We start from the raw sequence: 19,286 nt of genomic DNA, 5'->3' as shown, positions 1-19,286 counted from the left end.
AGTAGGGATGCTGGGACATTTGCTAATTTCCTATAAACATTGTTTAATCTGTTTTTCACTGTCACCCTTCGAGGCAACTGCTGTTGTGACATAAATACATTGAATTGATTTTAACACCAACTCCAGACATGTAGTTTTGTGGGTGAAATTTCTCTTAACTATTTTGACTACTCATAAATATTGTCAGGTTTGATCCCCATGTAGTGCAAGTAGTTTACAGTGTAGGCTGAAGCCGAGTTGGTATAAGCAAAAGGTAATAAATCAAGCAGTTGATTTATTAGGATACAATGAATTGTATCCTTACATTTTCAAAAGTCTTTCCTCTTTTTTTTTTTTTTTTTTTTTTACAGGGTTTAGGTGTAACAGTCTAATCACTTTGTCAGTTCCGCCTCCAGGAAAGCAAAAAGATTGCTCTGGCGTAACAGAACAAACTGTGAACAGCTGAATCTGACAACTTAGTCATCCTCATTATGGATTGTAGAGGCTGTGGAAGAATACACTTAAACTGTATAATCCCGTTCTAGATGCAGCCTCTTTTCCATTGGAACAAAATGTATGTTAGTCATTGTTGTTCATTTAGCATCCTGCGGCATAGAGCCTAAGCTTTAAGCAGTTCAACACTTTTGTGGTTAGGGCTGCGGGCCAGTTGGAAAGTCTGTTCCTCTGCTTAGCTCTGTATTTGAGGGCAGCAAATATCAACAAATCCCTTGACTTGGTCTTCTAGAAATCCGTTGCTGATTTAGACGACTTATTTGCTTGCAATCTGAATAAAACACAAGCTTCTGTCTGCTGCAAAAATGGCCAAGCAGTGTTCATTATGGAGCATGGAAGTTTTTACAATATAGTTATTGTTTATGAACACCTATGATTACTTCACCAGTAATACAAGTATTTTATTTTGTTAACTGCAAAATACAGTTGAAATTCTAAATAGATAATAGAGTGAGTTTAAACTTCTCAGACAAACTTGGGCACTGAAACTTTGTCAGAATCATGTAGAACTCTTCATCAGAAATAAAAACTTGACAACATCACGTCATGTAAAGCTAGAGTGGTTCAGGGGCGCGGAGGGAAACTATTTGTTGATGTCAAAATAAGTAACAAGATGAGTCCAAAAACATTTCTGTGCAAAAATCCTCAGTTGGCGTTGCAAACAGGGAATCGAGACTGTGCCAGACTGTTTTATGTATCTGCCCCTGTTTGAAGATGGGATCCCCGCTGTGATGAGAAGGGGGCACACAACATGTTTATTTGAGTGTATACATTGTACCTATCTGGGCTTCTGCTTGAGGTTTTAGCATTTGTGTAGAAAAGTGGTCTCTCTCGACAACCTCGAACGTCCTTCTGTCAACACTGTAGATATAATGACGCTCGATGCAGGCGTAATAACCGCTGCCTTTATGCTCCATATTTGTGTCTGTGTTTTGATACGAGGAGACAGCTTTTCCTTTCCTCAATGGTTCGTCTCTTATTGTGCTTTTCAGCCACCAGGCGCAAACCACATGCTGGGACCATCCAAAGATGACAGAGCTCTACCAGTCTCTAGGTAAGATAGACACACCAAACACTCCTAGATATGTAACTCTTACTGCATATTTCAAATTGCTGAGCTGGAGGCAGCATTGTCAGAATACATCTGGATTTTTGCACCCACAACATCCTACTACAATATTGCAGTCTGTCCTCAACATTAAACTCTTGCTCAGCTATTCTGTTAACCTCCTGTGTGCTAATACTGTATGTCACGATTAACCACCTTGTTAATACTAATTGATGGGAAATGAGATTACAATTACAATATACAATATAGTGTCACCATTACTGTGAGACATGATTTTACTTGGTACTATTACCGGTACATTTTCATGGAAAAAATGTAACATGTATTTAGTGTGTTGTTGTTTTTTGAGGACATTGCATTTTGGATTATTATTACATAATGAAACATTATTACATTAACTGGCTGCAAGCTTGATTTGAGGCTTTCACTTTTACAACTTTATTTACAATCAAATTATAAATCAAAGTTATGTGTGCAGATGATTGATAGATAATGTTATGAAAACAATTCCTTACTCCGACAGGTTTACTGAAAGTCGGTTCCTACCGGCTCCCAAAAAACTGTGTTTTTTTGTCTGGAGGTTCTAGGCGAGCGCTATAGAAAGTTACCCTACAAATAATTACCCCTTAATGAAATAGCCTTTTTATGAAATGTGTGAATTTTCATTCAGTTCTATCAGCTGAATGTGAAACGTTGTTCTTAAATTGGAAGGTCCCTCACTGAGATGCTGCCAACTTATCTCATGCGGTTGATTGAAATTACCTCACGCCGGCCTCGACAGTTTGTGGTTGACAAAAAAGACAATACTGCGAAGTCGACCAGTAGCACTATGAACAGTCAAACTGCTAGATTTTAGTTTGCTATGCAACGTTTTCTCGATTGTGGTTGGGGGTTTGCTTAATATAATAATGGCCTTGGGCACTGACGATGGGGAGTCATGTGAAGCTGCTTATAATATTGGAGTCGTAGGTGTCCTATTTTATCTGCCCACATTAAACATTTGCTTTGTATCTTCTTTATCCAGCTCTAGTTTCAAGGACAATGTGTAGGTTACAGTCTCTATCCTATGAAACAAAATCAACTGAAATATCAATCTTACACTGCTAACATCCAAGACAGATCGTGTTCTCACTGGTTCTCACTTATTTTTTGTTTAACATTCGCCGTGCAAGAAAAAAAACAACAGATAGCATAATTGCGTATTATATGTTGTATCCTTGAAGCCTGTTCCATTTTGTTTATTTATTATACGGCCCATTTTAATTCTTATTTCTTCTTTATTTATATTTTTAATACCTTAGTATGCTATTTTGTTTTGTGATTCTTTCCCTGTTATTGTTGCACAGCTGACCTGAACAACGTGAGATTCTCGGCCTACCGCACAGCCATGAAGATCCGGCGCCTGCAGAAGGCCCTCTGCTGTAAGTCACCTTCACACTCCCCCTAACACCAGTGGCGGTCCGGTCACTTCATTTCAAATCTAGCTGCAACAGAGGGAGGCCTGTAATGATTTGAAGCTTTGCCAGATTCTGTGCCACAACAGCCCATGTGGTGCACAGAATTATTGACTCGAAAAATGAAAAACTCTTTTTTGCTGTTTGAGCAGAGCAGGGGTTTAGCCTGTTGAGCGCAACTTACTCCAGGTGGGATCATGATGTCCTCCGACACCACTGCACATATTTTTGATACAGAATGGACACCTTGATAATGAGTGCTATTTCCTGCTGTTGCTGGTGCCCATATTCACACGCTGCAGGTGGACTCTGGGCTGAGCCAGTGAAGCAGACTACAGAGTCATAATGATGACAAATGTGTCCATTACACAGATGTTGACTATTCTAAGGCCTCACCCACACTCCTTAAAGTTAGGGAAAACATAATGTTCATGCGTTATTCCAAGACTCGTTCTAGATTTGATCTTATACCAGATGATGGGATAACTATGTGTAACTATGGGAGATTTAAGGCTTTAGAAAAGAAAAAAAATCGCATCAGCAATCTGACCGTTAAACTAATTTCTGAATTGATTCAATTAAATTTAGTTTTGTAACACCCAAAATCACAACAGCAGTTACAAAATGAAACAATGTCCACAACAATTTAGCAAATGGATTACTGTCCCAGACCATTCCCTGTCTTTAGACCCTCCTTATCGGTAAGGAAAAACTAGAAAAAACCCTTTTGAACAAAGTAGAAACCTCGGGGTGAAAAACCAGTGAAAGGAGCTCCTACTCTCACGGACGGACAGGCTGCAGATGATCCAGGACTGATGCGCTTCTATTGCAGATAAAAGAGCTCATCCAGGCAGATGTGGAGCAGTTCATCTAGAGTAGAGAACATTCCTTCAGGCTGTTAAGGGCATGTATACGTGCAGCCGCTGCTGGAGCATCATCAGCAGTGTCTGAAACAGTACCACTCCCCGAGGAGAGTGGAAGAAGTAGAAAAAACATGGGAACAGTAATGAACAAACAGAGGTGAACTAAAATATTAAATATTGTTGATAGGAAAAGTAGGAAGAAGCAATGCTCAAGCTGCCATACTTCCCGCAGCAGAGTTGCTCGTAGGGCCCCAGCTCAGTTTTAAAGTATTGACCTTATTCTGCCCCGCCCACTTTCTCTCTTTTTTTCACGGATCAGCGCTTCCCTTGTAATCGCACTTCCAGTCCAGCGGGAACTCTGTTTGTTTAATAATACAGCCTTCCTCACATCCAAGGAGAAAGTTGTACTGTTCTACTTGAATAAATTCTGTGTCTCCGCGTTTGGACCAATCAATTAACTACAGATTCAAAATAACAGATTAGAGAAAGAAAATATAATGTCATTGCTCTGACCTCTCTCTTGATCAACGTATGTTTTTGTTTTCATGCGATAATTAGTTTGAATGATTCAGGAGGTTTACTCACCTGTGACTTCGCTAATTGTGTGTTTGTGACAGAAATGCATTAAGGCTGAATGATTTCCTGTTCAACTCACGAACACAAGATGGAAATACTCAAAAATGTATTAAATGGCTTACATTAGAATATTCAACTTTTGAGTAAAAATCTTTTTTTTTTTTTTTTTAATGGAATATACTCCAACTATCACTCATTACCATTACTTATGCTGCCATCACTATAACTACAACGACCTGCCCCACTACTTCTCTCAATGTTGCTACTATTGTAACTGCTATTACTCCCAATCCTACTATGTCGTTGTTCTATATGCTTCCATAATCAAATTGAAGCTAAATGCGGACCAATACATGTTCATACCACCGGGGGCTGGAGCTTTCACCACATCTCTCTAATAGTCTTACTTAACGTCTAGTGAAAAAATACTGCACCGATTTCCGCTGAGCTCACTTCATGTAGATACATTGTGGTAATTTGTGTAGTCTGGAGAAACAAATCATTGCCAGGACAGTCTGGTGTAGGGGACGTGGGAAAGAGAGGCAGGCCAGGTAAACAACTGTGTGATGGCTGCTACCGGACGTAAAGTAAAATAACACGTTGAACATCATTGAAGCCAAATCGAATTAGATCATAATAAAGTCATAATTGATTGTGCTTGCGGTTCCTAGAAAATACGCTGAAGTAATGAGCTGGAACACTGAATTAAAAGTAACATTTCCAGTGGACCTTGACACAGCATGATTAAAAGTTTGTTGCTACCTTGCTTTTTAATGAGTGCACTTTGCAAAATCTGTAATTACATCAGTGTAAGCTTGATCTTAATATGATATAATGTTGAAAGTTTAAAGTGTTACCTTTTTAAACTTGGCGGTGTTAAATACAGCTACACCAGCAGGGTTCTGACACGTCTATTGTTTGGAAGTGTTTCTATGAATAGCCACTTTTCTCAGTTCTATTTTTTCCTCACCTGCAATTTCTGATGTCGAGCTCTATTTTTACCGTGGACCAGAGGTTTTGTTCTGCAATAACAGAAAATGGTATATGTTGTTATTTTCTCTTCGTGGACCTTTTGTGAAGACATATTAACTTTTATTTATTGCATGACTATCTGGATTCAAGTCTTTCGATAACAAAAGGCAAAGCAACAGTGTAGTTATGGTCATAGTGAGCAGGTCAGTCTTGTTTGGGTCAAAAGGGAGGGCTTTGGAGATCTGGGGAGCAGAGTGGCTTAAAGCCCCCCGTGGTGACAAGGCGGGAAGAGAGAACAGAGAGCTGGAGAGCTGAGGAGGACCGGAGGGCGTGGCACTATGAAGAATCTAAGACAAATGTGAAGGGGCAAGGTTGTGGATGACATAAAAAACAAGGCTTGATGAGGTGCCAGTGGAGCTGGGTGGTGATTGTTGGAGAGGGTCACAAAGCCCACCAGCTATAGTTCTTTTTTATTTCTACTCACGATACTCTTTCTCTTTCTCTCCAGTGGACCTGTTGGACTTGAACGTGGCTCAGAACACCTTTGCTCAGCACAAATTGGTGAACAACAATCAGCTGATGACGGTACCAGACGTGATCAACTGCCTGACGTCCATCTACGACGGGCTGGAGCAGGAGCACAAAGACCTGGTCAATGTGCCGCTGTGTGTGGACATGTGCCTCAACTGGCTCCTCAATGTTTACGACACGTATGTACACAGCGCTGTTTCAGTGTGGAGTTTAGGTTAAAACAAAGACAAACAGGGTGATAGCTACAGATACATGGCCTTGTGGATCTATTATGATAATATTAGCACTATTTTTAGTGGGCAATAAAACAATCCTATACAAAAATATATGAATCTAAAAATATTCAATTCAGTTTATTTTTATAATGCCCAAAACGACAACAGCATTTGAATTTTACTTCAACTTCACTCTAGTATTACAAATGCTATTACTATCTCTGCATTACTATATCCACTACCACTTCATTAAAAAAATAATGTAGTTTATTTAAATAATATACAGATTTTTCAAATACTGTGTTCAAAATGTAGGACTTTTATATCAGCTTAAATCATGTGAATCCATCTCTTGAGACACTGCTTCTCTGTCACTCCTGTCATTTCAGAGCCCATTTTCTGCCCCATCTATCTCACTCTGTGTCCACAAACATACCTGTACCCTTAAGTGACCTTATTTACTGTCCATGTCTTTGCAGTGGACGGAGCGGGAAGATCCGTGTCCTCTCCGCCAAGATCGGCTTGCTGTCTCTCTCTAAGGGACACCTTGAAGATAAATATAAATGTAAGTGTCCTTGTAGTGCACAGTGAACTATACAAAGAATGACCGGGAAACTATTACTACCACTACTAGCCTTCACCACCATCGTCCCAGTAGCATTCATCAGACTTTACAGAGAACCGAGAAAGCTGGTGAACCGCTGGAGAAATGCCATCTAATTGGATGAGAGACCTCCTCTGCATTCCCCTGTTCTTTATTCAATTTTCTATTCTGATTTATTTTGGAGGATTAGACAGTGTGAATATAGGGCTGCTGCAGAGGGAGGACAAGGCTATCATTTTGCACTGGCTGCCTTTGTTTCTGCTGCTTTATCTCTGCCTGTCTATCTTCCTCCACTGTCACCGCTACCCCCAGTCTTCATCCATCTAACGGTGCCACTTTGTCTTTTGGCTTTCTCCTAACTCCAACACGCCTTTCTCTTTCCTCGCACTCTTTCCGTTCTCCTCTTTTCCCTCCGATTCCCTTGCCCTGGCACAAGCAGTGTCTGTGAGCCTATTCGTTCCACTGGCAGTTTCTATTAGGCTGAGAAGGCTATCATGCACGCCTGATTGCACGCTCGCTCCTCTACTCTGGGACTCTCGTTGGCTGGTAGCTCTTACGAGTAACACGTTTCACTGACACACATGTGCATAATGTCATATAATAGCAGAATAGTTGAGACTAATTGAGACTAATCGATTATAGAATTAATCAACACATTCTTTACTAATAAATTATTATTAATTTCTGGCACATGTCAAGTGCTTGGAAAAGAGGTTTTTGTCATAATTACTATGTTGTTCAAAAATCATGCATACTTTTGTCTCTTTTTGCTACGGATTTGCTCTTCCATTATCTTCTGGTTGAGTGGGGATTCTGGTCACTTGAGTGGAGAAAAAGGGAAAGGTCTTGCAGCTGAAATATGATATAAAAAAGACTGATTAGTATAAAATGTTCAATATTCGTATGACAACGACAAAGCATTGATTCCCTGGGCGGCTTCAAAACGGCTTTGTGTCTGTGTAGAACAATTTTTCTGTCGAGATTGGCAGCACTATGTTTTATAATACAAGCAAAAGGAGGAGCACAATTCACGGTGGCAACTTCTGGAATAAGGTGAATACTTTTGTGATTTTTATGATTAAAATGCTCGCCTTCAATCCAAATTGTAATATGGAAGAATTTTATCAGAACCATTTCAAGGGCACAATAGAAATTGACAAATAAAAAAATAATACCGACATTTGGACTAAAGTTGTTGTATTGTCAGCATTGCTGTTACTGTTTGCATGTGTTCATAAGAGGCAGCGTACAGTGCATAAACATGCTTATCGCTGGTTTGTGGGGGGGCAGGCCTCACACAGAGATCAAAGTCGGCTGCAGACCTGTCAGTGCCCTCGCTCTCCTCGCTCTCCTCCCTCAGATTAGCCTCACTGCTCTTTGTCACATGTTTCAAAACTTCATTGAAAATACATCTCCGTTGCTGACTTGCCGGCCGGGCTGCGTGTCACCCGGTCCAATCTCTCTGTCCCTGCCAGTCTTTCAGCGACCGGGGAAGAAAGAGGGATTAAAGCTAATGGATGTGGCAAGAAGGATGGTCGACACAAAGCCTTATTTCCTGTTCTTTACTGTAACCTATATACAACAAATGTACTGGCACTGATGTCTCTGTGCTACACCATGACGCAAATTTAATCAGCGTTTATTTTTACTTTGCTTTTTATTCAAAATGCCACCCTTGAATGAATGTGCTTTTCCTGTCTCTCCTAATCCTGCACTCGAACTGTCATGTTGACTAACATGCTAAGGTACATAGACGCTGGCATGGTTTTTCAAAATGCGACTCAGGTGGACACAGCTTAAGGTCTCTAAAACTATATAAAGAATGTAAAAAAACTGAAACCAAGTATTTTAAATGAATTTGGCACGCCGTACAATAATAAAACCGTGACATTTTGTGCGTGTTGCAAAATAAAGTGTGGTCTTGTTGCGCAACATGATATGCTTAATAGGGCTTGGAGACTAGCCAAAAAATGAAAGTAATTAATTAAACCACTTGACTATGTAGAGCACTAATATACAGTTATACCACAACAAACTGTTAAATACTTTGTTTACAAATTACAATATTTAAAAACAATGTAATGACCTTTTATTCAATTAGAGCTATAGCAGCTACTCTGTTGTTTCTTATGTACAGACCAATAACATCCTACAAGAGAGACAGATGCTGTGACTTAATGACATAACACTTCTCCTGTCCTCATTATCGCTTCTCTTTATTACGATGTTACGGCTTGTATTCATATTGGCTACATCCTCGCTGTTGTATTCGTTAACCTCCTCCCACTCATTTGTCCTGTGCTCAGACCTCTTCAGTCAGGTGGCGTCTTCTGGTGACACGTGTGACCAGAGACAGCTGGGTCTGCTGCTGCACGAGGCCATCCAGATCCCCCGACAGCTGGGAGAAGTGGCCGCGTTCGGAGGGTCCAACATCGAGCCCAGTGTGCGCAGCTGCTTCCAACACGTATGTACACACAGAAAAAAGCCACCGCTGATGGTTTAAAGAAGACCAACCATAACGAAACATATCAAAACAACATAACGCGATACTTTAAAAAAATAATAATAATAAAGTTAATGTGTCCTTAGAGGGGGGCAATATATCAAAATTATACAATATTGTGAATTTTGTTTTGAAGCTATTTCATATCAAATGTGACTATCGAGTATATCAAGTAAAGTAGATGAAAAAAGTAGCTAATTAAAAATAGAAATGTAAAAAGTTAAATTTAAGTCAAACTTTCAAAGCGGAAGAGAAATAAATGCACACACATTCTTCAGATATGCGTTAAATCGCCAAATGTGCGGGTCAGGAGAAGGGAGAGAGGAGGAAGAGAGGAGGGAGAGAGGAGGGAGAGAGGAGGGAGAGAGGAGGGAAAGAGGAGGGAGAGAGGAGGGAGAGAGAAGGGAGAGAGGAGGCAGAGAGGAGGCAGAGAGGAGGCAGAGAGGAGGCAGAGAGGAGGGAGAGATGAAGGAGAGAGAAGGGAGAGAGAAGAGGGAGAGAGAAGGGACAGAGGAGGGACAGAGGAGGGACAGAGTAGGGACAGAGGAGGGACAGAGGAGGGACAGAGGAGGGACAGAGGAGGGACAGAGGAGGGACAGAGGAGGCAAATTGTGCAAGAGGCAAAAGTTTGAAACCCGCAGCTCTCGTATTTAGAGATTAACCCTGTGTTGGCACTGGACGTTTTTCTCTTGCTCAGAACACGTTTGTAATGCATTTCTTTAATTGTTTGCGCCTTCACTTTGAGAAGCTCTGACCTAATTTCAGTACACCTGAAGTATAGAATAACACTAACACTAGGTGTCGGTGTAATCCCTCATTCGTCCAGGCGTGTTCCATTGTAGAAAAAGCTTCAGTTGTAGTCATCTGGACTCAGTTAGAAAAAATAGACGTTTCGACTCTCATCCAAGAGTCACTGCTGGTGCGGTTCTGAACCGCACCAGCAGTAGAGTCAGAGTACACCATCTGCAATATGTTTCTATTTATCACACTGTCTAAAACTAAATGAAGGTCAAAGCATTACAGTGGTGTACTTCACTTGTATCTATTCCCAAAACACAGGCAGCATTAGCCCCTCCTCCCTCACGAGTCCCTGAACAGATGCCTGTGTGAACGTTTTCAAATTGCTTGAATATTTTGTCTTGACTGACCAACCGTGTCCCCTCAAATTGCCCCAGTCCTCTGCTGGCTGTCCTCTAGTTTTACTGCGGCCAGCTCACCACATCTATGGGTTTATCTCTGGACATTAGCAGCATTTAATGACGTCTTCATCCTCCAGAGATTCTTCCTCCTGCCTTGGCTTGTGCTGCACAGCTCAAACGAGCCAAACATTAAAATTAGGAAGCGATAAATTTCACCCAATTCCTGCAGATAGGACTCACAAAATAGCACCGTGCACAATCTGGATTCTACCTTCAAGATATTCTTATTTTCCTTGTAATTGAGGGCAAGAAGAGCGACGAGATATTCCTGAATTAGTGTGATAACCTTTTCATATTGACATTCAGCCTACAATTTGCATCTAGTTTTTCAAATTGGCCATTTAATGAAAACACTTACAATTGTGTTGTTTTGCAATAGATTTCTTAACTTCTCCTCCAGATTACTGGCATATACTGCATGTGTTGTGTTGAAGGTTTGGACATGCTCTAATTTGGGGTAACTTTATTGTGATGAATATCACAAATATCTTAATTTTGTTTTAACAAAATCAAATCAAATCAAATCAATAGATGTCCTATTCTGAAAAACAGAACGAGTTTATTTTAAACTGCTTGCAGCAGTCCAAATATTTTGGTCACTTACTTAAAGGTGCCATAACATGCTTTTTTTCACGTTTCGTAGGCGGGAGGGGGAGGGGGGTGGAGAGGGGGGAGGGGAAGGGGGGATGGTGACGCGTGCCTGTGGTTATGACGCGGTCTTGCCCCACCGCCCGTCAGTTTGCAGATTCGAGGAAAGGAGATAGTCTGTAATATAGCTAAACACTGCAGGAATCAATCAAAAAAACACTCTGGGTACATTTATGAAGCACAAATGGCAATGTAAGAAGGTTAAAAGCTCTGAAAAGTCGATTTTGCATGTTATGGGACCTTTAATGTAGTTATTGCATCCTAACTATTCACCGCAATGAGTTTATAAGCACTTTTCACAACTTGTGAAAAGGCCAGAGCTGACAAACGTTAGCATGCTAACAGCATGCTAATGTTTTTGACCCTTATTTTGACCCTATGAGCTACCTTTACAATAATATATTTGTACTGATGAAAAACATTTTACTTTATTACATGAAACATTTGGTATATTCATACATAATGAATATTATGAAAAAATAAAAGAATCTTGATTGAATCTTGACTGCCGAAGTGAAATGAAAAAATGAAAAGAAACCAAATTTAAACTTGTAGTGAAACCATTGACCCAAAGTAAACCCTCATATTTCACCTCACACCTGTAGTCTTTAGCCCTCCTCTCGATGGCCGTCCTCTGTGCTTGGGAGTATCTTTATAATGGGGCCCGTGTGTCAGGCTGCCCTGGCACTACCACAGCACTCTCCACTCCACTGGTTTAATGGGACCATGATGAATGCAAGGCGCTGCCAAAAATCTCCCCTATTTCACTCTTCCATTGTCACCGTCCTTCAGACCCCCGCACATTGGTCCATCAGTGAACCCTTCAGGTCCCTCTCCCAAACAATAATTAATTTGTAAGTGCTATAATTCTGCTGGAGATGGCAGGAAGGAGCGCCGCACAGAGGAGACGAGACTAATGAATGGTAAAGTGTGTGACAAGAGATTATAATGAGGGAAGGTCAAATGTATGAGGTGGAACTGCATTAGACTCTAGGAGCACAACGTACTTCATTATTTGGTTTGAATAGAGACAATTCTGGTAGTTTAATTGGAGGTTTTGTCTCTAGAAAGGAACTGATTCAATTTCAGCGCAGGAGTTTCAAAATTTTGGGTCGCAAGGCATAAGTTGAGGGTTGCAATAAATGTATAATAATAACAACATCATTTTCACTTGCATATATATATATATATATATACTACATTTAAATTAAAAAAATGTATGGAAAAGTGTTTATTTCAGGCAAATTATCTCAATTAAGCAAATAAACGATTCAAATAAACAAACTAAAACTTGATTTAACACGAAATTATCATAGTTGTTGACCTAAATTTGCAGTGGAAGTCCGGAGTTGGTTGCATGGTTATTTTGGGGGTCCCAGCCTGAAAGGTCGTGAACCCCCTGGTCTAGGAATAATGATAGTGTGAGATGTTAACGTAAGCGGGATTTTCTTTATCTACAAGTATGATTTTATTGAGTACTTCTTCTTGAGTAAAAGCTTAAGTAAAAGCTAAATTACACTGTAATTTAGTGATTAGAGAATTTATAATATGCAGTAGTTTTTTTTTTTTTACTTTTGTTATACTTTACTTACAGTCCTCTTGTTCTTGTTCTGTTTTAGAATTAGGTATAGTCAGTCCCGTACCTTTTTTCATCCGTTTTAATGTATTACTTTTCCCTTTGAGCTTTTTTCACATTTGAAGTATTTTGTTGAAAGTTTTATTGCAATGTTCACAATGTTTTCCAAGTTGTGCTTTCTGCCTCTTGAAATGTTCTGCAGATTGAAATGGTCCCGTTTCCTTAAGCGACCATTAAAAGTTTGAAAAGGTGAAATCCGCTGTTATTCATCGCTGCATAAAATGTGCAATCTTGTTTGTAGCACAGAGCTGGACCACGGACATGTTAATGCAGATGGCGATTCTGCTGAAATCAATCTACTGTTTATTGCTGGATATTTTCCTCCAATAAAGATGAATAAAAGGCTTGTAAAAGTTGTTAAGTGTGAGACTACAACTCAGAGCTATAATGAGGCTTGGGAAAGTGTCCCTTCAAAATTCATGGTCATCTTTAAATTGTCCGCATCTTTATTGGCCTCTTGGAGTTACAACCCGCTATTAATGGACTGACTTGTGTATGTTTTTATATCATGTCCAAAATCGTCCGGCAAAGAGTTTTATAGATAATCAACGGCCTTTCTTGTTTTATGAAATTGTAAACTTCCTTTTTTATGCGTTTTGGTTTAATTAAATATTGACCTTGCGTTTGTGTGTGCGTCTTTTCGAACAGGTGACGTACAAAGTGGAGCTGGAGCCGAGGCAGTTTGTGGACTGGATGAGACTGGAGCCCCAGTCCATGGTGTGGCTCCCCGTCCTGCACCGAGTCGCTGCTGCGGAGACGGCCAAGCACCAGGCCAAGTGTAACATCTGCAAGGAGTGTCCCATCGTGGGCTTCAGGTAATAATCACTGAAACCTTTTATAGTGCAACACCTTTGGATTTAATGGCATATAGTCCATAGCTCCAGTGGCGCAATCTTTCATAAGGTTGTACTACAATATTGATATTATAGTACAACTTCTTGGCAGTATGTTGATACCGAGATGCATATTGTGATACTTTTAACCGACATAAATTATCATTCTAAATTGCGGAGTTGTACAAATATTATTAATCTGCTGGTGCTACCAATGCATTTTGGTTATTCCACATAATCCAAATGTCATTTTAGAAGACTTTAAATCCGGTTATAGGATGTGCATGCAACGGGAGAGGACACTGTATCAGGAGGCGTGTTGTATCGTGAGGTCCTCTTCTTTCAGTCATCTTAACGGTTCTGTGATGGTTGTAGAAGCTTTGTAAGTGTCATTTTTCTGACAGAGAAGGTAAATTTAGTGGGGAAGTGTTCTACAGTGGTCAGTGTTTGAAGTGTGTGTGTATTACAGGCCATGCTTTTGACAGGTTATGGCAGGCTTAGCAGCTATTGAAGGAGAAACCATCCATAAACTGGCAGTTCTCCCTGTAACTTCAATGTTTTTGGTTTGTCAAATACGATGCAGTGAGCTGACGAAGCGTGCACCACGTAAACAACATTGTTCGATAAATTAATTCCTGATCACACTGTGCTGTCCCAAAAAGGCATCTGCATCGTTTAACACAACGGACAGGCAATTATACATGATCCAAATGTGCCACAATTGTTTCCATGGGGCTGAGAGGAAAGGCCAAATGTGCTCCAGAGGGGAGGCATTTATCCAAATGTCAGCAGCTGATCCTGCACTGGCTAAATACCATCCAGAGGTTTACGCTTGAACATACAGCATATTTACACGAGAAGTAGGGACATTACCCAGTTCACAAAATGGTAACATCTGCTTTTTATATTACATTTTTGCCTCTGTCTGTAAAATAGTGTTTCTCATGACACAACGAGCTATAAAAACTAGAGTGGCAACATTGTCCCGCTCAAATACCTTGCTTTGCCAGCAGAAAGCAAAACATAGAGACATTTGATGAAGCACTTGCCGACTGTGCTGTGTCAGTGATCGATGGGAGAGCGTTGACTGAGAGTACGGCTGCTAAAAGGGGAAAAGAATCTTAACGTAGATTTTGTGTGGTCATGACACGATGACAGCTTGTTACGACGATGCTCCTAATGTTGCAGAGACGAGAGTCCAAACCACAGGCCGTAGCAATAAGCAAAATGTGCTGCAAAGATTGTAAACAAAACACACATCACACTCCATTATACCCATTATTCTAGTCAGAGAAAGTATTATGCAAAAGCGGTGCACTAAAGGGCAGGCAATCTTATAGCAACGGTCCGGCGTTACAGAATTATAGCAAATCATTACCGGTATTTATTTTGAAAGGGGAAAGGTCCTCAGAACACCTTCAGACCAGGAAGGAATAATTTGCCTGAAACCCACAAATACATTATATCCTCAAATTAATGATTGTCCCAGCTCCATCCAGTGCTGCATTTTCATTGTTTTCACATTCAAGAACATGTTCTCCCAAGATTAAATTATCCTTTATTTGTTAATGTCAATGCCCAAAAGCAGTCCAAATCAAGGCAAATTAGAATTAACAAAAGTTTAAAATCCAAAGGCTGGCTCAAAGGCTCAAAATGTCCAAAAAAAACACAAAACATCCAAAATTCCACAAAAGCAGGTAAACAAAGCAGGAACAGGGCAGGGCAGGAGTTACAAGCAGGACAGACATCAAGTGACGAACAGACCCAGAACAAAGGGGAGACAGAACTTAAAAACACAGAGAAGCAGGTGATTGGTGGGAAACAAACAAGTGGCAGGAGAAATTAATTAAGGTAACTTGAAGACTGACAGCAGGTGTGGTGGGAGGTGACAGGGAAATCCAGGAAGTAACAGACAGCAGGAGAGGGGCGGAGACACAGAAACAACAATGGGAGCACATGACAAACACAAGGGGCACGTGGAAAATGGAGTCTCTGCAGCGCGGGTACCAACAAATCTACCCTCTTGTATGTATTACTGTAGAATGTGTTAAGATTTCAAACTCTTCTTCAGTCTGAGTTCATCTACATGCTGCCTTGATGTGTTACCCACCAAATTTCTAAAGTCTGTGCTGAACAGTTTGTTAGCACCACTCACTCACATAGTTAACATGTCGCTTCAATCTGGAACATTCCCAATGTCTTTGAAAACTGCGGTCATAAAGCCTCTCCTAAAGAAGAGCAGTCTTGATGCCGCAGTACTGAGTCATTACCGGCCCATCTCTAATCTGCCATTTTGGGGCAAAGTCCTTGAAAAGGTTGTTTACCAACAGCTCACAGATTTCCTCTTAATAAACAACTCATTTGATGTTTTTCAGTCAGGTTTTAGACCTCATCACAGCACTGAGACTGCTCTTGTCAAGGTGACAAATGACATCCGCCTGAACACTGACACGGGCAAAGCCTCAGTCTTAATTCTGTTAGATCTGAGTGCTGCTTTTGACACTGTCGATCATGGGATCCTCTTACAGAGACTAGAGGACTGGGTGGGCATCACTGGCACTGCCCTAAACTGGTTAAGGTCCTATCTGGAAGACAGGAAGTACTTTGTTGAAATTGGTAGCTGTGTCTCAGACCACATGACCCTGACCTGTGGAGTGCCCCAAGGGTCAGTCCTGGGTCCCCTTCTGTTCAACCTCTACATGCTGCCGTTGGGTCAGTTGATACGCAGTGAAAATGTGTCCTATCACAATTATGCAGACGACACTCAGATCTATGTTTCACTATCGGCAGGTGACTATGGACCAGTAGATTCACTCTGTCACTGCATCCAACAGATCAGTTTGTGGATGCAAAACAACTTTCTCCAGCTGAACTCAGACAAGACTGAAATAATCGTTTTTGGCCCACAGAAACAAAGAGAAAGTGTTAGCGGTCACCTCCAGAGTCTCGCTCTAAAACCTACAAACCAAATTAGAAATCTGGGGGTAATAATGGACTCAGACTTGAACTTTAATAGCCACGTCAAATCAATAACATCAGCAGCTTTTTACCATCTAAAAAACATTGCCAAAATCAAAAATATAGTGTCAAAACCAGATTTAGAGAGACTTATCCACGCGTTTGTCTCCAGTAGATTAGACTACTGTAACGGCCTGCTCACTGGTCTCTCCAAACGAGCTGTAAAACAGCTGCAGTACATCCAGAACGCTGCTGCTCGGGTCCTGACCAGAACCAGGAAGTATGATCACATTAGTCCTGTTCTCAGGTCTCTGCACTGGCTCCCTGTGGCTCAGAGAATAGACTTTAAAGCAGCTCTGCTTGTGTACAAGTCTCTCCATGGCCTAGCACCAAAGTACATCTTGGATATGTTAGTGCCATATGAACCATCTCGGACTCTGAGGACCTCAGGGACCGGCCTCCTGCTGGTGCCCAGAGTCAGGACAAAACATGGGGAATCTGCGTTTCAGTTTTATGCAGCTAAAATCTGGAACAGTCTTCCTGAAGATGTGAGACAGGCTTCTACTCTGACAATGTTCAAATCTAAGCTAAAAACTGTTTTGTTTAGCTGCGCATATGACTAAAAGGATTTTTTCTTTGCACTCTTCTCTTTTGTTTGTGATTTTATTAGTTTAGAAAATCAGTTGGATTGATAATTTTTAATTTAGTTAATTTTATTGTATTTCTGTAATTTCTTTGTGATTTGAATGCATTTTTCCTGCTGTGAAGCACTTTGAATTGCCTTGTGTATGAAATGTGCTCTACAAATAAACTTGCCTTGCCTTGCCTTACTTAGAAGAAGGCTTGATGCCGATTTTGACTTACTACTCCTACTAGTTCTGATATAGAGTAAGGTCATTCTAAAACTATTCAGTAAAGCTACAATTGTAAATGCTATGTATACAAAACAAGAAACATACGGTATATTAAATCAAGGCACAGCAGTCAAGTCCCATTTAGTCCAAAGTTGATCAAATTTGTTCATTCCCAAATTAAGTCTGAATGTAATTTTTTCCATTTGTCTGAAGTTTATTACAATGTCTGTCCAGTCCTTGATCGTCATGTCAACCATTTCTTTGTGATTGCCATTTTTCCTGCTGCCAGACATTTGTTCCAAAGATATCCTCTTATTGTGCCCATGGCAGTCAAGATGTCCAAGTACTCAGTTTTAAAATGGAGAGGGATGGCAATGTCAAAAACAGTCTGCAGTACATTGTTAATTTCTCTCATCAATACAACTTTTGATACTAGTTTTCTATTGATTAGTATTTGAGTCTGCATTTTTTTAGTCGAATGCTGTGTTGCCATCAGAAACCCAGCAATGACCTGACTTATCAATATCACACCCGTTTTAAAAACCCTTTAAATCTGGGTTATCTGGGGACCTCCCTGTGAAGGTGAATGAACTCCTGCTCCTGGTAATATGCTACACGCCGAGACGTAATGGCGCGTTTGACTCGAGCGGTGTTGTGTACGCTGTTGCATCCTTTGATATACGGCGGGTTCTGGAAGCTCATCACTCAGCTCACCTTGGAGGAGGCGAGGAGCCGAGGGAAGATGAAAGGCCCGGGCCATTATGTGTGAATGGCTCCTGTCTCTATTTAGTTGTCAAATGATCTCGCTCCTCTCCGCACGCTGTTATGCTTTGATGAGAATCCAAACCTCACGTCACGTTGTCAGTTTGTGTAGTTCAGCGCAAAAAGTTTGAGTTGGACATTGACGTGGTTGAAAGGATACGGTTTCATTCTGAGGTAAGAACTGAGAGATATTCATGGGTTTCAAGCGATGTCAAATCAGGACGGTTGCCATAGTAATTCTATAAATGACTATAAACGAGGACTGATTATTTCCACCCAACAACAAAATGTATTTAAATCAAAATGTGGAAATCTTTTTTGGGATTGGCACAAAGTATGGCTGAAATTGTACTGTCTAACATTTTTATACATGGCCCACCTCCGTTCAAACACATCCCCTTTTTACCTCTGTAACACTATCTATGTCTAATGAAAATGTAGCCTGCTGGTGGATAAACTTATACATATGCAGGGCAGGCTCTGTTTAGCCCCGGAGCCACGACTGTCACGCAAAATGAAATGTGTGTTGTTTTTGCTCAAACGGAGCGACGATCACAACCCCAGAGCTAAATAATATGCTTCTGAATCATGTTTCAGAACGATTGTTTGGTTTTATTCAAACATAGAAATACAGGATAACGATTTTGTACGTACCGGTGCACTTTGCGAGGACTGTACTGTACGTAGTGACATTTTAAAGGCTCTGCAGAGGCTGAAGTTCAATGCAGGTTCTAAAGGCGACTGCTTAACTCTTATCACCTTCACTGGATGCGTTATGAACAATCCTCAAAATGCCCTTCTCCCTCCAGGTATCGCAGTCTGAAGCATTTCAACTACGACGTCTGTCAGAGCTGCTTCTTCTCTGGTCGAACGGCCAAGGGACACAAGCTGAACTACCCCATGGTGGAGTACTGCACACCGGTAAGACTGTTTCTCATTATGGCCTCTTTATTGTTTGTTTGTTTGTTTGTTTGTAACAGATAGAGCAAACATACTGTAGATTAGTACGTATGTAATCTGATGCTGGTCTCACTGTATTTGTAGGCTTGGCTTATTTTTCAACACTTAAAACCACAGTTAAGGATCAGTTGTTATAGTAAGTATAGTATTGTAAGTA

General features: G+C 40.7%; 1 protein-coding gene across 1 annotated transcript in view; it reads left to right on the top strand.

The window, feature by feature from the left end:
- utrn (utrophin) overlaps positions 1–19,286 on the top strand; it is a 182,737-nt gene that overhangs the window by 114,340 nt on the left and 49,111 nt on the right. Inside the window, exons 62-68 of the mRNA XM_072442911.1 lie at positions 1,485–1,546; positions 2,908–2,982; positions 5,935–6,136; positions 6,652–6,737; positions 9,083–9,240; positions 13,411–13,577; positions 18,979–19,090. Of these exons, the coding sequence (XP_072299012.1) occupies positions 1,485–1,546; positions 2,908–2,982; positions 5,935–6,136; positions 6,652–6,737; positions 9,083–9,240; positions 13,411–13,577; positions 18,979–19,090 (862 nt within the window). The remainder of the gene's footprint in view (positions 1–1,484; positions 1,547–2,907; positions 2,983–5,934; positions 6,137–6,651; positions 6,738–9,082; positions 9,241–13,410; positions 13,578–18,978; positions 19,091–19,286) is intronic.

The sequence above is a fragment of the Eucyclogobius newberryi genome, unplaced genomic scaffold (genome assembly GCF_026437365.1).
Source record: "Eucyclogobius newberryi isolate DKJ021-1_F unplaced genomic scaffold, fEucNew1.0.hap1 SCAF_1, whole genome shotgun sequence".
Lineage (NCBI taxonomy): Eukaryota > Metazoa > Chordata > Actinopteri > Gobiiformes > Gobiidae > Eucyclogobius > Eucyclogobius newberryi.
The sequence above is the reverse complement of the archived record's forward strand: the minus strand, read 5'-3'. Positions and strand labels throughout refer to the sequence as shown.